This window comes from Lepidothrix coronata, unplaced genomic scaffold (assembly GCF_001604755.1).
Source record: "Lepidothrix coronata isolate B3197 unplaced genomic scaffold, Lepidothrix_coronata-1.0 Scaffold163, whole genome shotgun sequence".
Taxonomy (NCBI): Eukaryota; Metazoa; Chordata; class Aves; order Passeriformes; family Pipridae; genus Lepidothrix; species Lepidothrix coronata.
Genome location: NW_016690343.1, coordinates 539,083 through 559,046, shown reverse-complemented (window position 1 = coordinate 559,046; position 19,964 = coordinate 539,083). Strand labels below are relative to the sequence as shown.

Below are 19,964 nucleotides of genomic sequence, written 5' to 3'. Positions count from 1 at the left end.
TATATCAGCCCAGATATATAAACAGATGGAAGGAAGAGAACTCTCTCTCTTCTCTTCCGGGCACTGAGCGAAGTGGTTTTCGGGTCAGTTCCTTTGGGGGGAAAAAAGGCGTCAGTTGTGTGGGAAGTATCTTTATTTTTAGTTCTTCTTTGTATGCATATCGCTTATATTTTTTTTTTCTATCTTGGTGTAAATATAAAGAATTTTCCTTAGCAGCCCTGGAGTAGTTTCGTTTTGTTTTCCTCTTTTTCGCTTCCCCCCGCCTTCCCCTTCTCCCTGGGGAACTGGGCGCAGACTCCGTAGATACCTGGTTTTCAGCCAAAGTAAACAACCACAAACATAATGACAAGGGGAAAATACTTAGTTATTTGGAAATGCTTTGCAGATTTAAAAAAATGAGCTGCATTTCATAAAACGTTATAGTGTAATGTTACATAACACAGATTAATTTAAACGGGAAATATTAGTGAAACTTTTTTTTTCTTTTAAATTTATAAATAGGGAATCAGTTTATTTCAACTTCTAAGAGAAAAAAATTAAATCACTGCTGGGAGTCTACCCACGGCCATTATGCCATTGCATGGTGGACTGCTTGTTATAGTTCTTCAGTCCTAAAGCACTCCTCTGCTTTTATCTCAGTGAGCATCTGTTTCTAATATTTACAGTTTCTGTTTCTATGTCTTGCCAAAAGCATTAAAAAACCCCTATATGTACAAGTTTAAACCTTTCCATTTGAAATAGATTATTCTTTTATAGTAAAATGTCTGCAAGGCTTAAATACACAAATTGAAATGCCACTTTTAGACAGAATTGAATGTCTGGAGCTCGCTTTGGCCAAGGGCTACTTTTTTTTTGGCTGCACTGCTGACATAGAACAGATTTTTATCTCTTAAATGCCATTTTCTATCTGTATGAGCACATTTNTCTTCTGCTTGGCAAAGGCTTGTCCAAATAATGACCTCAGTTTTGTTTCCATTGGCTTGTGTGTAATCATGCTTGTCCCTAGGAGAACGAGCTGACACAGCCTGGGCAGATGCAGTGTCACCAAGTACCTGTATGGTCCAGGACTTTAGGACACAGCGGGGGTTAACTCCGGCATTTTCGTGCTTTGTGAAAGAACATGAAACTCAACGTTTTTAAAATTTACAGTTGCAGTCAAGTGAGTTTGTGTGCTGTTGATGAGGGTTGATGCTGACTGCTTTGGATTTCTTACCTTTTTTATGAATCCGGTCATGTAATGAGCATGACATTATCTTCACTGCACCTGCATTGCCTTTGAACAGTCTGCTAGAGCTGCCCAATTGCAGTAGCTTTGATGATCACAACTGAAGGCCAATACGCTGTTTTCTCTTGTCAACCACAAAAGCAAGAGCAGAATTTAACCCCAGAAGATTTTTTAAATCATTTCAGATAATTTTTCATGTTGCAAAATGTCCACAAATGACATAAGGGAAAAATAGCTAGATTGTCCCAAAGCCTTTCACTGACTGCAATAAAATGCAGTGATATGAGCAATGACCTTTTGACAGTTTGTCCTGTTCTGACATCTGAACTTAGATTAAACTTAATTGGGAGGCTTACCACACAGTTAATAAGACCTTTCTTATTGATGACTTCTACCTGAATACTGGATACTCATGGCATTACAGCCCAACAGGAATTTAAAATGACAGCTGAGCACAGTGCTTCCCATTTGCCATTGTTCATTTATATAACGTATTATTTCTGTCAAGAGACATTCTATATAGCACTTCTTTGCTAACATGAAATGAAGATCATCCAGATTGCTACCTGGGCAAAAGTCAGTAGAACACATTCAGTAGTTGCTATCTCAAATCTAGCTAATTTTAGATGCAATAGGGTTGAAATATCATCCATTTTCCAGCTGTTGAAAATCTATTAAATAAGAAACTGATTATAGACAAATTCTGGTTAAATTTCTGTAGGAAAAGTAACCTTAAATGCTGTGACATTATGATTTAGAAACAGTTCAGAGTCCTTTTACCTTGTAGATCTGCAAAATGTCACTCTTGGAGTGATGTGGGGCATGGTACTGTACTTATAACAATTCATTTTTTATACTTTAATCTTCCTCTTTAATGATTTCTATCAATTTTCCTGCCTATTTTAGCAGCAGTCATACCATATTAGCTTCTTAAATACTGCACAGGCAGTACACAAAGGATCTTTTTAAAACTCCTGGTAACAAAATATGACCTCTAATTTATCAGAGAAGTCTTATGTTTTTTTATCTGCTTCTTGTTGCTTTTCATCTTCTCTTGCTTGTTTTTGATACAATACACCAATTTCTCAAAGTAAGTGATCCAGCACTGCACAAACTCAGGCAGGTACTGCATTATAGTGAGAAAGTAAGAACCAGGAAGAGCATATTCTTCATTTAATTACTCATTAATCCAGTGCAAAATAATAAAAAACAAAACAGGGCAGAAAACAGTTGATTTGAAGTGATGGTTCAGCTCTCGCTGAGAGGTTAATGAGTTCTCAGTTTTATCCTGTAGAAAGTTGTAAAACTATGACTTTGTTTAGATGCAAGCATGAAACAAGGAGCTTACAGGTGAATATAGGATGTTTTGGTACAGTCTGTAGGATAAGTGGAATGGGAATCAACTTACACATTCATCTTTCAACAAATGTCATAATTGTATTATTCTGTAAAGCAACCTGAGTTTTGCTTTGTTTTTAGCAGTTTTATAAGCCACCAGTGAGAGATTTTACTCTGCTGTGAAGACTGCTATCAGTCGTTCTGGGAGAAAATAATGTCTTTGGATGCTTAAAATTCATTATAAGGAGTTTGGGAGTTCCTGTAGGGTGAAAAGGGTCATATTATATTATGGTCATTTAATATAAACTTGTCAGGCTTGATGACTTCAAAGTTTGGAGAAGTTATACCTCATGGTGGTTTCTCTCTTTATAGGTTAAATTTTCTCAAAAAGGTAAGGCATTGAAGAGCTGCACTCTAACTTATTTGCTACAGGTTCTTTCTGTAACTTGAGAGTTTCTTTGCGCTTTTATCTCCTCGCCAAGCTGATGGTAAGGTTTGTTCAAAATGTTCATATGCTGCAACTGTGTGTGTACCTTCCCTCTGAACACTGGAGGAGGCCCAAATCAGCCTTCTGGATATGTAGCTTCTTTTACAATCGTCTCTGAGGCTCACCACTGTATGCTCCTCTATCTCTCTCCCAACACCTCATCTACTCATTGTAACAAGCAGAGCTGACACCTTTTAGCAACAGAAAAAGTCATGTGTCTTCATCTGATCCATCTAGAGCTCATTCCTGGATCAAACACCACATAGACAAATCTGTAAGCACTCAGCAAAAATATAGGTCAAAGCAGTGTCCCCCACAAACGCAGTGATTTCCTGAGGCGAACCTGGACTACTTCTCTTCTACCCCATGCAGCCAGTCTCAAGCACACTATTACATGTGTGCACAGTAATAGTAATAGATGATTCAAAACTTTAGTATGGACCATTACTGAGATTATTCTAGCCTGGCCATATGAGATGGTATGGTGGACTTTTTGCCCCTGTATCACAGAGCTGCTGTGGCTCCCTCTCATGCCATGCAGGTGACACTTCAGTCAGGGTTCATCCCTAACTACATCTGGAGGAATGATATGGGTCTCTGTCTTCCTCTTGCAGATATATTCAGAATGTCTGATATTCAGAAATAGCAGTGTCAAGATCATGACGAACAAAACTAGGGAGAGAGGGTAGTTTATAAATGGAGATAGACCTGGGTTTCATCATTTTGTTATTTATTTCCCTAACAGATCACTGGCACTAACCATGTGAATTTGTATTCTGCTAAAGGGTTTATTTCAAAGAAAATATTCTCTAGTCTAGGTTGTTCTTCACAGACTCTCAGTTTTCAACCTTCTTACTTATTCTCTTTCAAGGATGCTGCTATTTCACATCAATAACTGACACCTTTATTTCAGAGCACAAAATAGAATTACACTCCAGCCCTGACAATATAATAAATCAGCAGGGATAAAATACATATTAGTGAAGTTCGCACAGTTGGTTTGTCCCAGCTGACCTATAGATATAAAGGTATGATTAAAGTTTTTTTTTTTGACTGTTTCTTCTCAATCGTGATACAAGATTTAGCTGTGACTCAAAGATTTGACCTTTGCTTCTCCTCTCTGCCTACCTTGATTCTTTAGAATTATTGTTATTCCCTTGAAGACTTTCTGCCCCTACAAAATTAACAGTCTGTTGTGACAAAATATTATCTATTTGGCAAAAGAATGAAACCAGCTAGAATTCAATCAGGTTGGACAATGTCATGGTGCACATCCTGAGTGAATCATTTCTACACAGCTTTTTTAATCAAAGAAATCTTAGCCATATAACCAAGAGTAATACTGGATAGTCACGTAGCTGTGTACAATTAAAGTTTAGGCATATAGGTTGTTTTACATGAATTACGGTTGAAAGGATCCCTGCCAGGGCACTTAATCTTTCAGATGGGTAACAGAAATAAAATCTCAAAGCCACAGGTTTATTTAGAGTATGAAGAAATTTATTAACCTTCCTGGAATTGTGTTTACCGAAGAAGTTCCTCGTGGTTCACCATATTGGTAAAAAACAAGCATAAATAAAGAAAGGTAGAAAAACGTGCACTGAATACTCCTGAGAAAAACAAACTGTGGTATTTATGATTTCTCTACTGGGGATGAGAGTATAAAATGAAGGAAATGCACACAATTTTACTGAATTCAGTGGGGCTATCCAGATTCATTGAAACTGAGTGTATGACACAAACCAACTGTTTGAGAAGCAGCAATTATTGAAAAGATGCTTGTTTTTCAGGATGTATTAATAGGATATTTGTTGCTTTTAATGTTGTTTCCATTATTTTCAATGCTACATATAAATTTTTTTTAATGTAGTTGTAAAGTTACTTATGTGTCTACTACTTTCATCATTACTAAACCTATGTGTTCTCCTTGAAACTAAATCTGGATAAGTTCCACACCATTTCCCCCTAGCCCTTCCATTTTTATTATACACTAGAAGAATTTAAGCTAATGTAATAGTGTCAAATTGATATGCAGTTTTCCTCTGATGAGGAATGGGCTAATGTAATCAGCAATTATTTTTTTGTGTGACCTTTACAAATCAAATTGTTATTTCCTTGCTTTTCATTTAAATTTTGCTCCCAGTGGTGAAGGGCTGCTGCAGTTAGTATAAAACATAATTTATTGATAGAGTCACATTATAATAGGGTGCAATATTCTCAAAAAACATACATACTGTATGTTTTAATGAAATAATTCAAAGAAATGTATAAGCTGGCCAAGACTAAATTTATGCTGTTAATTCACAGAGGAGTTTCCACGATTACCATAGAGATGTTCTGGAGCAGCTGCCAAGTAGTAACAGTGGAGGCAGGAATAAACCCTGTCTAGGATAAATCCTGTGTTAGTAATGGAATTACAGTAGAGAGGTGAAAGAGCATTAAGGATCCAGTCTGGTTATTGCAGAGGGTCCCTCTACCAAATACACCTGATTTACACCTGCTGGTTGAATAACAACATAGTTTAATACAATATACACAGTTGTGAACAGCGTTTCACTTTGACATAACTGTTATTCTGAGTTCTAGAGAGCATTTGTTTGGGAAAGGCATTCAGTGAGTAACAGTGTGTGAATGATGAGTGTGTTGATGAGTGAATGATGACGTCTATCCATGGGACTTTTTTCCATTATGTTAGTGGATTCCTTATTCCCACAAACCTCTTCTGAACAACTTAGCCTTTTTCTTATAAATGTAATAGAAGAATCTCACCCACTCCACCAATTTTAATTTTTTTAAATATAGATTACCAAAAACACAGAAAAAAACAAAAGTACCCAACCACAACTAAATCTTATGATTCATTTGTTTTAAGTTAAGGAAACCTTTTGGAAATAGGACATTCTCTCACTTAGTGACTCAGCTGATAATGCCTCAATAAACATTGTAGAAACATCTTATTGAAAAGCTAAATGTGTTAAAAGTAACTGACTGTCAGAGAAAATAAATTATTAACTCATTGGTTTAGGTGTACATAAATATGTAAATATTTTAATTGAAGATACAAATCCAGAACAGAAACATGGAGAATCATACCATTTATTTTTGTTCCTCTGTTGGTCATATGACATTTCTTATGCTTTTACTTGTACTTCTCAAATTTCTACTTAGTCACAAAAAGTTTTTTGTAAAAGAAGGAGCCCAGGATGAAGGGAAGTAATTTGAAAGATCACAACAGGAAAAAAAAATTAAACTTTCTGTATTCTCACATCATCACAGTAGTTGTGTTCTGAAGTGTTTTATTCTAAATTTTCAGTTTCTTGGAGAAATAGGAAAGGGAAAGTTTCAGTAAAATACTACTTTACAGAAAATGTTTCTGAAAGTTGGGAACAGAGGAAAATGTACATATGGGAAAAATGTATATATTTTATATACACACATACACACACACGTCCATGCACTTTTTTTAACCTGATCTAGTGAAAGATGTCTTTACCTGTGGCAGGGGGATTGGACTAGATGGTCTTCAAATATCCCTTCCAACCCAAACCATTTTATGATTCTGTATTGGAAAGTGAGTAGGAAAAAGCCGTCCTCTCAAAAGAAAATAGGTCTGCTTCTGGTATAGCGAATTATGTCCATGCTAAACCAAATGAGGGATGCATGAAACATGGCAAATAGCAGTTTATGTCACTGCAGAATAAGAATCTGCATAAAATCACCATGGTTTTTGGCACAGACGGTGTTTCTTTTGCAATTTTGGGGGGCTATTATACTGCAAGCCTGTTATGACTTGTAATTGTCAAACTAGAACACTGATCTCCTGAATTTCTACAATATTTTCATTTGATAATTAGCAGTAGGATCCTTCTAGATCAAGAACACATCTTTCTGAACATTATGTGGGCTTACTGCATTGTGTGCTTACATTTCCACTGCAGATACAGGACTTGATTCATTGGTTGATTTGGCAGGTTTTGAAGTCAAAGACAATAATAATAAGATTGACTTTGGATTTGGACATGAATTGTGAATGACTGTTTTTTACTCATCTGGCTCTTCTTATCTCTCAGATTCTTTACTAATATGAACCAATACAATGAAAGAAAAAGGTATTGTTGGTCTAAAACTCTACTGCCACCAAAAACCTACACCTTGAAGGAAGTCTTTAGGTTTGCCATTCTCCTAAATAGAAGATATGATTTTCTGAGGGATCACACCTACATCAAATGAAAAAACTATAATTAGAAATAAATATTTAAATTGTTTTGCTAATTATTCCTCATCTGCTATTTCTCTGATCATACCAGCATTATTTTATCTCATTATTTTAGTTAAAGAAATCAAAGATCTTTACACAGACTGAAAATAGATGTGGTTTGCAAATATGACAAGTTTGTCCTTTGCATTGCTGAGTTCTACTTAGTTCTTAACTTATGAAACCTCACTACAGATGGCTTCTTGCTAAATTTTCAAGCACATCCATGTTTCAGAACCAGGCTACCTTTCAGAAGTCACTTTTGTCAAAGCCTTGGTGTTCCTTCAAGACATTGTGAATGAGTCCTAAGAGAACGTACAAACTGTGAATACCCTGGTCTGTTCTGTACCATATATTTGAATCTCCGGTTTTTATTTAAATGAAGCAAAGAAGTATGTATTTTTTTTTCTGCTTAGGAATAAGTACAGCAGGACTATTACTAGACAGCAGAAGTAAGTGTGCCTTAGATGGTGATTAACAGTTTTGTTCTTCTTCTTCTTTAAATGACTAACCTGGAGTGAGAGGTTGGATGTCTTTTGAAAACTTAAACCTGTTTCACCTGAACATGTTTAACTAGTTAATAAGAAACATCAAAAAAGACAAAACCCTGAGGTCAACTATCATTTTTTTGTAAAGCCATTCGATGATGTTTAAATTTGTTTTTTTGGGTCTGTCTATAACATAAGTTTAATAACCTAGCTCAAATGCAGATTTCTAATTTTCAATTAACATAGGAATAATTTTGTTTGCTAAAATAAAATAAATGAATGAATGAAAAGTCTGAACCATGAAATGTTCCAGGTAGCACTTTTTAAAATTCCAAATTTCAAAAAATCATGTGGCAACTGTATAGCTCAAGATTTAAGTATTAACTTTTAACCTTTGACCTTACAGATTTTAACCAATGAAATGTCTCTTTAAACTTTAAAGGAAACAATGATAACGAGCGCCTGGCGATTGCTAGACAGCGAATTCCATATCGACTTGGTCGAGTAGTTGATGAATGGCTACTCGACAAAGGTAAAAAACATTGATTAAAACTTCAAATAAAAAAATAATTTGAACATAACCAAGTAGTACTTCATTGTAACACTAATAAACATAAAAAATAAATTTCAGTAAAACTAAATTAAAACAAATTTTAAAAAGTAAAATATAGAGTAATATTTGCATACCTTGTATAATAATTTCTATACATTTCTAGAAGTACCAGCTGTTTAATAATCTTACCCTGTTAACTTAAGGTTAAAGGGACTGTTAAATATAATCCACTAACTCAATCTATGAAGGTACTCATAGCAAACATTAACCAAAAATTATAAATCATTCATAGATTATGTTACATGTTCCAGCATCTAAATTATTAACTAAAAATATGTGTAGTTATGATATCTTCATTATGGTCCTGAAAAAAAATTTGTTTAAACTGTAGGTATCTTAAATAGTGGGCAATATGAATTGCCAATCAAAATGAAGTCCCTTTAACGTTTGCAACTTTCTAAGGGGATTTTGGAACAAACACTAATTAAAACAGAACTTAAAGTTGTGTGCATGCTTTTTGTGAGCAGAAACCAATCTGCTAAAGTGACTATTCTATTTACTAAGAGTGGTACTGTTGCTGAGGATTTCTCTGTTTAATGGAAATGTGCCATGATTTCTCCATTGGTATGTGTATCATTTCTGAAGCCGCTTTTACATCTAAAATCTTTTATTTTAATTGATAGCCTTGCTGAAAGCCAATCAGACATCTATTTTTGAATCTGCCTCTGAAATACTCAGTGCGAACCATGTGTTTCTTTTCAGTGTGTATGTTGAAGGAAAATAAACATTTAAATATGAAAAGGAAACAATTAAAAATGTAAATATTCACTTATATAGAGATGTGACAGATTACTGCATAAATTCCTTAAAATTTACTTGACCTAATGACTCGTTGTCATATATATAAACTTTGTCTGTGTGTATATACATATTTGTATATGTCTATACATACATAAACTCACAAGTACATAAAGCTATAGGCTCTATGCTGCATTGCATGGGAAAAAAAAAACAAACAAAAACTTTTAAATGTTGGCAGACTTGAGGAAAAAGTTATCTTAAGGAATTAGAAACCTGGCATTCTTGAGGCACACCAAAAGGTTAACACTGCTTTCAGGGAGAGGGGTATCACACGTAGTGCTAAACACGTTTGCATGTATATTTGATTGGCCTTTTAGCAAAAAACATGTAAATCCTAAAAAGTTGTAAATTAATAAACACAAAAATGCCTTCAAAATTTATGCATTTCATGGACACCTCATTAAAAAGCAATGAATTATGAGTCAAATCCTTTTCTTATAGTTTATTGCTCTCATTTTTCACCCCATGACAATCTGTTATCACTCGTGTATAGTGTTCACAGTCAACATATTTGCATGTATATAATATTATCTTCACAGGGCGTCAGCTCACAATCTTCAATAGCCAAGCAACCATAAAAATTGGAGGCAAGGAACGTGGCCACCCTTTCCAAGGCCAGCTCTCTGGTCTTTACTACAATGGCTTGAAAGTTCTGAATATGGCAGCAGAAAATGATGCCAACATCGTGATAGAAGGAAATGTGAGACTTGTTGGTGAAGTGCCTTCCTCTATGACAACCGAGTCCACAGCTACAGCGATGCAGTCTGAGATGTCCACGTCAGTCATGGAAACAACCACCACTTTGGCCACGAGCACTGCTAGAAGAGGAAAGGCCCCGACAAAAGAACCGATTGGTCAGGTTAGTCCACTTCCTCACCTTTTGAGAATATGTTCCCATCTTTGGGAGTGTGCCTTCCTATATCACTTTCACGCTGCAGATGAAATTGTTCCTGTTGAAGAAATGCATGAATTACAATTTAAAGTTCTGTACCACACATGGCTTATGGATGTGATGTTGATCAGCATTTAGAGAGAAAGTAAAGATTTTGCTGTTCTTCTAAATTAGGCAAACTTACCAGTTCAGATTGTTCTTGTGCTGAGTTTTATTGCCCTGTCATCCATCTTCATAGTGCTGCATATTTTTAAATATTCTTTCTTCCTCTGATGGCTTACATCGATTACTTTCAGTGTAGGAATGCAGGATGTCTGGAATTAGAGATAATGAAATGGAGTGATGACTTTATCCATGAGATAGAGAAAAGAGACTCAGTTTTAAGAGAGAACAGGAAGGAGGTGTGAAGACAAAAAAGTTGTAAGAGGCTGGAAAAGAGGGAATTAGCATTTTCTCTAAGTCCCACGACTGATCATCTTCTCTGGCAGAATTCCTCATAAGAAGCAGTGGCAGCAGAGGGAATTAAGAGCACTCTGCACCAGGCTTCAAGTCAGAGACTGTTCTTTACTGTTTGTTGAGGTCATTTGCATCTTATGAATTTAGTGATATATTCAATTGCTTTCAGGTTTTGTTAGGATCTCTGTATAATATATGGGAGAATTTAATTATTGGGAAAAGGAGGGGGAAAAACAGGTGAGTAAATTAAGTAATGCTTTTACTTGGGGATACCCTAAGTAAAAGCATTCAGACATTGTGCTTTAAAAACCTAAAGCTTATCAAGGCATTTCTGTGGTGGAGAATATTTTTTTACATTTAATCTGTCTTCAAAAGAAAAAAAAAAAACACAAAAAAAACCCCACAAAAAAATTCACAAAAAAACCTAAACCAACACAAAACAAAAGGTACAATTCTAAAAGCTTTTCTTATGTTCATTTGGTTCACATGCTTGCTTGTGTGCCCACTGTGCCATCAAGCCGTGACAGCTACACTCCTGAGATCCAGAAGTAGGACAAGGAACACAGAAAACATCATGAGCAGGAGCATGATGTGATGAATGAGGTTAATTTTCTCAAGAATGGAGGAGAACATGCTGATTAGACTCATAGGCTGAGGTCAAGTTGCTTGTTTTCTGCGTAAAAACTCAAACCTCAGACTAAATTTGATCAGGGCATCAAACTTGAATCTTCAGCTTTTCTGTCTGTAGTATCTTTTTATGCTTTATACCATAGACCAAAAACTACAGTTAAATAAAAGTAAAAATTTTTATTTAACAAACTGAAGCAGTACATTTAAGTTAAAAGGGAGCTTTTAAAAAAAAATCACTTTGACTTGCAAGTTTTTTAATGATTACTGTAATAAGCTGCAGTGTTTTTATTAAATAGGCAATAAATTTTCTATGTTACTAATTCTGTTTTAAATAGTATATCACACTGTATTATCCAACTAGTTTGATCTCAGTATTTTGTAGCAGAAAGATCTAAGACTTCATCAAATTTACCAAGAGGAAGATCTGCATGTAAAAGTGCAAGACACTCTCGCAGTGCGGAAGAATTTGGACTAAATTAATGTTACTAAATTAAAATTAAACTAAGTTAAACTGTTCTATCAGTTCATAGCACACTTTTGGGCTCTGCCACTCTCTCAGGTAAATTCCAGGCACAATTTGACAGGTAGAATGTCACAGGGACCATTCCCACTTGGCACCTTGCACAATTTGTAGGCAGTTGGAGTTTACTGGTATAGTTGCTTTGCCAGTTGGCCTCAATTTCTGGGAATATTCCCCAGTATGATTTATGCACTATTTGCATGTTTGGCACTAAGATTTTTCTTTTTGAGGTGTTCCAATGGCTTATTTTTGGAAGAAAATTTTCTTAAGCTAACAACTACGGTGAGGTGTAAATTTTTCTGAAGAGGGGAAACAGACAGTTAGGCAAAATGATCTTCTGAAGATGTATTGTTTCTAGACTGTGGTACCTAAAATAAGATGAGGCCCTTATCGACTCTATCAGAGCATCTACTCAGTTTTTTAGAGCACCTTGCTGCCACTGGAGCTGAGTGACCTCAATGCAACTTTGCCATTTGCTCCTCCCTTTCTGGCCGTAGTAGCTATACCAAGATACCATAAGCATTTACTCTTTGATATTCCACCATCAGGAACTTCCAGCAGACTCCAGGAGCATCCAGATGTGCGCAGCAACTCACCAAAACATGTTCTGAAGGTGAAGGTTTTGATCAACCTTTCTCACCTGTTAGCCTGGCTGGCACAAGTCCCTCATGTAGCCCATGGGAAACTCTGTATCTGTGAGCCTGAAATCAACATTTCTGAGGAAAGCATTTGATAGTAACATCACTACAGCTCATGGCATCCCAAGTATGTAACTGAGCCCTTCTTGACTTCAGCTATGCTCAATGTCCTGCCTGGTAGAATCTCTGTTGTCATTATGACTATACAAATAATTAGTCAGGACTGTACTGGAACACAGTTTTCAGTCAGGCCTATGATTTGATTTAAGGAGATTGATAACATCCCAAAGTCAGAGCTGAACTTTGTCTACAAAACTGTTCATGCTACAAAGACCTAGGAAGCTCCTGAATCAAATTAAGGACATAACTTTTTCTCTTCATTAATGCCTGTTTTCTTATTCTACCTGCATGTAATAATTTCTGAGCTAGTGACCCATAGGACTCCCACGGGTCTGTCCTGCAGGGTGCTGAGTAATGACTTTCCATCTTGGTGTCACTGGAGATAAAGGTACTTACCATCTCATGAAAAATCTACTTCTAATTTCTTCATTCCCTTTCATTTTTGTCCTTTACTTTTTTTCCCTCCAATTTTTACTTATATATAACCTCTACAAGAGTGTCAACTACATTGACATACTGTAACCTCTGCAGCAGTGCCAATTACATTGACATACTGTAATGCACAAGAAGAAAAGTTACATTTCTAGCATTAATTAGGTTACTGAAGAAAATATGAGACTGAACAGCAATTGCTAATGAAAAAACCTTACATTACTGCAAACCAGTGCAGGTTTGAAATAGAATATAAGCATATGATCTAATCAGTCGGAGATTGTTTGCTCCATTTGCTGAGGTATTGAATTCAATTAATATTACAATAGTTAAAGAAGATCATTGAAGTCTTTATTTATAGGAAATGTTCTTTTAAAAAACCTACAATGTGTAATTGACAGAGTGCATGCTTCTTCACAGATATCTAACAATTGCAATATATGATACAAGATATACATGGGACTTCCAGAAAATATGTTGAATACTGTTGTGCATGATTTCAGACAAATGAGGTCTTAATGTTTCTGAGAAAAAAACCCTTTTTGTTAGCGACTCTGCTCTAAATGAAGGCTTTCCCTCTTGGACACTGTGTCATATTTTAACAATGGATATTTTGGTGATGACAGACATCTTAATTATAGCACTTGGAAATGCAAATTTTTCAAGGGGGAGAAAGGTATTCAAAGCTTATTGAATGTCAATGGTAGGTGAATGCCTCATTTTACTTAGTGCCTTAAAATCCTCCCCTTTACCCCACCTCTGATTACAATGGCATCTCTAGCTGTCAGCCTTCATGCAAAGCACTGTGTAAACACATAGGAAGTAAAAGTCCCTGCCTCTGATATCTTATAGGATAAACAGAAGGTATCAGGCAGGGGAAAAAAAAAAAAAGAGGAAATCAGGGGGTGAGAGGAAGAGGGAAATAAAGAAAGCATTGTGTTGTTTCAGTGTTAAAAAGTGACATGTGGATTTGCACCTATTGTAGGAGGAACAGTTTACAGCCTGTGCTTTTTTTATCCAGGCTCTCCAGATAGCAGCCCCCCAGCTACAGCTGTCCTGTAGGATCACTACATGGCTTACAGTAGACTCTGGAGCAGGAAATTTAAGGACTGGGCTGCCTGGTCAGGCAGTTGGTGCAGAATTGGCACCAGTTGGATGGTCAGTGAGAGGTTTTCTCTGCTTCACTTCTTACTTTGCCATTGGCACTTGAGGGAAGCCATGGCCACTGGCATGGGAACAGAGGACTGCAGGAAAGGTCCTTTGTTTCCCCCACACTGTATGGAAAGAGGCTCAAAATTTTACATACCTTTATGAGCATGAAAAGAAATCCCCAGACTTAAGTGTTGCAAGAACAGAACTTCTGTTAAGTGAAAATATGAAGCTGTGTGCTGCTAACCTCTGGTGAGCCATAAGTATGCACTGGAGCTCAGAAGTCATGAATTTGGTCTAAGAATATCACCCTTTTTACGAAGTTATTCAGCAAAATTATACAGTTAAGTTCTTCCTTCTTTTTCTCCTTTATTTTTAACACTTTTTAAAAGTCTCATTTGCAAGTTTTTCCATTCAGTCATGAAGGTGATAAACATCTTTTAAAACTGAAAATAAAGATTCACAATTGTAGAACTCCAGGAGCTGGAATGTTAAGGAAAACATCGAGTACTGCAAGGCTTGCAATAAAAATTGCAAGAGTTGGCAGAAGTCTGAAAGACTTCAAAAGGATTTAGAGAATGGGTTTTGCTTGAATTAGGAAAGCCCAATCAGGCCTTTAGTATCTTTTTGGCACGGCTTTGTGAATCTGTATTAACTGGAAATCATAAATGAAGTGATAGTAAATCAAGAATAATATGCTCATTTCTCATCCCTTTCTAAGGATTTGATTATGACAGCCCATCCACAGAGCAGCCTCTGCTCTCATGCATTGGAAACTGTTTCTGAAAATTGTGTGCTAAATAGCTTTTTTATTTTCCATAAGGGATTCTGGCAATCCTCTTTGTTCTCATCAGAGTGAGTTCTTATCAATAACACTAAGCCACTTAACCAGCAATTGCAATATACTGTGAGATGATTACATGTTTTGGAACAATAGGCACTGATTTTTGGTCAAGCAGAATTAAATCAATGAACTGAAATTTGGTCAGTTGCCTTGGAGGGCATACATCAGGTGAAGGGTATGTTTCTTTACATATATTGAAGCAGCATATTTAAATGGTATTCACGGTTGCAGGGACAATGACAGGCTTGGCTCAGCATCTTCCCCTGCCAAATAAAAACAAGCATTTGAGAAAACAGAGGTGTTTTCCATGGAAAGAGTTCCATTTTAAGAATGGTAGTTGAATACATGACCTCTACACAGGATAGCAAATGGGAACATATTTTATGGAGACATACTGATCATTAAATCAGTGCAGTTAATATTAATAGGACAATGAGTATTTTCCACCCTTTTTGGATTAAAATTATGTACTATATGGTTTGCAATGTCCTGTTTCTGTGCATAGGCATTGTGTTCTTTCCATGGATCCGCACTGCTTCACCTTCTTTCTCTGGACAGTCACACCAACTAGACCAGAGTTCATTGGCCCCAGTAGTCAACACTCTTCCCCAGGGGTCTGATAAATCAGAAGGATTTGATACAACAGATGCTCACTAGTGTAAAGTGAATATCATAGCTTCCAGCATCACAGTGCTCAGCACCCATGTATGTTCATTAAGTGACAGATCCTGGGAAATTTGAGTGTTAAGGACAAATCTCATTTGCAGTAGGATCTCTGTGCAACTATGGTAGTTGTGAAGTGCTCATGTTTCAATTGCAGATTGACAGAAATGCATGAGGTTTTTATTTTCTTGTAGTGATTTCTGATAATTTGTTTAATTATTTTAAAACATAATTGTCAACATAACTGACACTCAAGTTCTCTAAAAAATTGACAACAGGATATAGCGAACATTAAAATTCTCAATCTTTGTTTTAATATTTGCTACCTGATCGCATCTGACTTTCCCGTTCTCCTGCAATATATTTGCATATTGAATATTGGCTCTTCAGTTGGAGTGCTGAAGTTGTATAAATAGGGTGGCTTTAGAAAAGCAGCATTCAGCACACTTGCCTGTTGGATTGGCTCATTGGTTTGTTATTTTCAAGTATGACTTATGCGATCGCATGGTTATCTGTCTGTCCCTCTTAATAAATATTGAATCCCTTGACCAAGTCAGCCAAATCTCTTTTTGGCATAAAGACTTTAAGGACATTAAGCTCCTAGAGAAGCCAAATTGTGTCAGTTCTGGTGCCCGCCCTGATCTCCTGTTGCATATTATGGAGCCAGGTTTCCCCCTGGTTTGTGTTTAAAAAGCAAAGATTAAAAAGAAAAAGAGAGTGTATGTGTGCTTAGAATGAGGTTTCCAAAAGTTTATCAGACTCATTAATGCTTCCATATTATGTCAATGGTTTTTAAAATCTAATCCTAGGACACTCACAGGTATAAGGACTGCAACGCTGCCCTAAATGTGTAAGTTAGCTCCTTAAGAAATACAGGCTTTTGTGCATGCAGCCTTGCCACAGAGCTCCGAAATAATAGTGATTGTCATTAGCTCTGTAGTCTACAGAGAATTTCACCTCTATAACCAGAGCTTTGTGCCAAGCTCAGAGGATAAGACCTGCTGTTAACATTTGTTGTTAGCATTTGTTGGAGAGGAGTGGTTCGTACAGGCACTTTGCAGCACACTGGACGACCAAAGGCAAATCTTAACCAGTTGCTTGGAAAACTACAGGCACAAAAACAACTGACCTGATCAGCAATGCTACTTCAGTTCTACTGCACTATACGGTCCAGAGAAGACTGGCTTCTGCTTTGTCTTTGGCTCTGCTGTGGATTAGCTTCAAGAGACACTGCGGGTTTCCAACCCCTCAAAAATGAAGCCAAACCATGCAACTTCCATTAAGCCAGTGGGATATGTATAAAACCTTGAGCACTGCTTTGAAACCACTCCCTACAGTGTGTATGCACAGGTTAAAAATGCTTGTAAATGAAATTACAGCAGTGATACTATCCAGAGATTGGCCAGACACTTGCATAAATTATTGATTAATTAGTTGCAAATAAGAGTTTCTTTTTAAGTTCCAATTTTGGAAAAAAGGATCTGAAGCCACTTGTCGCTTCAATTTTGTTGTTCTTTCATGTTTAATTGACCATGTTCTTTTATTACGGTTTGATTTATTATGGGGGTTTTTTAACCCAGCTTAGTTTTATCCAGTCTCAGATTCTGACACATTACCGTATTTAAATATGGTGAACTTTAGCTTTCAAGTAGAGCAAACATCATCTTGGTATCAACGCTTTTTCCTAGCATGCTGCCTTTCTTTATTCCTAGTAAATTGCTCATGTCCTGTTAGGACTGTAATATTTCTAAAACATCCCTTTGTGTAACATGGGACATGGTGTCTAACAGTTGCTGAGCAAAGTCACACCCAAAGTTAGCCAGTGATTTGTTGTTGGAGAAATATTTCCCTCACGTTCACAGCTCTTTTTTTCCAACCTCTTTCTTAGGAACAGTCCTCTCATACGAAGCAGTGCTTGGTTTTCCCTCATACTCTTCTTATCTGTCTGCTGTTCCTCCTCAGTGCCTGCCAGCACACTAAACAAACATCATTACATCAGGATTATAGGGAAATGGGATTGTTTCACCCAGGTGGAACAAGAGGCTCTTGCAGAGGTGGTGACCCATAACCATGCAGTCACAGAGCTGTAATGCACTTTTCTGTGTTTGGGATGGCTGAAAGGGGCTGGGTGTTACAGTCACTACTGATTCTCAGTAGCCTTGCAGGATAGAAATCCTTGTATTGTGTCTGAGAGTTGCTGTTCTCCAGTGAAAAGAAAGCGATAGTCGTTCAGTCCCCTTATCACTCCCTGGAGCCGTGGTAAGCCTGAAGATCTTGTTCACTTTTCCTTTGGTGAATTTCTGTGATTGAAGTACTATGTGTTTTACAAACTTGGCTCACACAATTTCCCTTCAGAAAGCACGAATTAATACATTCTGTTTCTTTTGTGTATGATTCCTCAAAGCCGAGGGAAAGGAAAGCAAATTGACTTGGAGTGTGACTCTCTTCTCCCAGCAGGGAGAGCCCAAAGCAGGCACCCAGCTCTGATAAAGCACAGCTTCAATGTTCTGCTACACTTGCAGCCCCCCCAGCGTACTGCAGCAGTGTACCAGTCCTGCTGCTCCAGCCAACCATGATTGCAAGAGTTTCCGCAGCACATGGAGCTGGTGGGAAATAAATTTTCTTTCCTTATGTAATTAATCAGATTAATTGCTGCAGGTTGCAGTGTTCAGCCTGCTTTTATGTATGGCTGGCAAGGACCCGTCTACAATGGTCAACAGACTGATTTGTTGAACACCAAGCATATATTAGAACTTTTCAAAATTAAGGTGATAAACCATATTATGTAGTGGAGGTTTCCTCTAAGCATGATGCTGATAGTAATGTGTGAAGCCTTTCTTCTCACTTACTGTTATTAAGACCAAAGCTTCATTCACAGGCATGCCTGCTTCATAGACTGCAGACCATTTTCTTTAATCAAAAATTCTCGGGACTATTTTTGGTTAATAAATTAGTACGGAAAGTTTCTTCAAAAAACCTTTATTTTTTTTCCCCTGTGGGTAGTACCAACATCCCATGTATGTCTTGAATAAATCAATAATTATTTTATGATTTATTGATTTATTAATTCAATCTGTTAGCTAAATTTGTCTTTATTTGTTTTCATTTAGCATTCAGCAGTTGATCTGAACAGCTGACAGTTATATTTTGTTTATATACTGACATTACTTCAGAGTTAGATACTTTCTAGTAGTTATGTCTCCATGCTCTTTACTTAGAAGATCTGCAGTTCTGTTACAAATAATTTTGCATCCAGGCAGTGTATTACATCTTTGCATGTTTTTTTCTTTCTCTTAATGGCTCGGTTGAAATGTCTCTTTTTTGCTCTGTGGTTTTGCAAGCACACACACATATACACACACACATATATAAAAGCCATCTGAAGTTATTAGATTGGAATTTTTTCAGTGTGAAGGCAAACAGTAAAGTCTCCAAAGGGGCTTAAGGAAGATACCTGGGACACTTGCCAGTTTCTCCAAAGAAGGGGCATGCAGGGGCATCTGCATTAAGGAAGTAAAGAACTGAAGCTGTTCCATGGATCTAACTACACCACTCTCTCCTGGAAGTGCATAGAAACATGGACTGAGAAATAGGAACCATTTCCTTAAAATCCACTCCAGCAGATGGAATTTTGACCAATTAAACAGAAATCAAAGACATGGGTTTGTATTTTGACCTAGGGGAAAGGATACCATCTTCCTCCAGTTCATCTCCACTAATAAATGAGTACTCCCCTGCTGTGAGATGATGATAGGATGAAGATGAAATCCATTAATGGCTTTGATGTATTCAGATACATCATTAAGGACTGTGTCTGTACCTCGAAACACAGTGGTGAAAGTACCAGGTTTTAGGAGAACACACAGCAGGTCAATTAGAAGTAGTTCTGGCAAGAGAAGAAATTATGTGGGAGGAAGCCCAGATGAAGAGATTGCATGGTACTGGACACACCCTCAGATACTGGAAGAAAGAGGCTCACATGGGGAACAAAACTTTTGAAGGTATTATGTGCTGTATGATTTTGCAACATCTTTAAACCTAACCAGGTATTAAATGTTTGGGATTTTATTGGTGGATTTTGTTGAGAAGAAAGACTGAAGAGGTTGACAGGGCTTTTTAAATGGCCAACAGCTTGCAAGAGGTTTTTCTCCGCTCTCAGCATAACACTATAAATTTAGAGAACACATTTATTCTGACATTTTCATGAACTAAAAAAAAAGAGGATGAAGTAAGAATAAATAGCCTTAGACATATCTTAAATGACACTCGCATATTATTTTCAGGTTTTTAAAGCAGGACATTAGTATTTGTGCTGAGTAGACACTGTGATGATGGTGGGAACAGCAAGAGTGACATTCTGATGTCCATGTAGCCATAGGTGACTCCACGGACTAATAGATCATTTGCCTTTCT

The 19,964-nt window shown here is 36.8% G+C and overlaps 1 protein-coding gene across 22 annotated transcripts in view; it reads left to right on the top strand.

Moving 5' to 3' along the window:
- Positions 1-19,964, top strand: part of NRXN1 (neurexin 1) — a 704,201-nt gene that overhangs the window by 597,441 nt on the left and 86,796 nt on the right. For 10 of the 22 annotated variants that reach the window (XM_017829343.1, XM_017829340.1, XM_017829336.1 and 7 more), the window contains 3 exons: positions 7,722-7,757; positions 8,236-8,325; positions 9,747-10,066. In XM_017829343.1, the coding sequence (XP_017684832.1) occupies positions 7,722-7,757; positions 8,236-8,325; positions 9,747-10,066 (446 nt within the window). The remainder of the gene's footprint in view (positions 1-7,721; positions 7,758-8,235; positions 8,326-9,746; positions 10,067-19,964) is intronic. The other 12 variants (XM_017829354.1, XM_017829347.1, XM_017829348.1 and 9 more) reach the window with 2 other exon arrangements.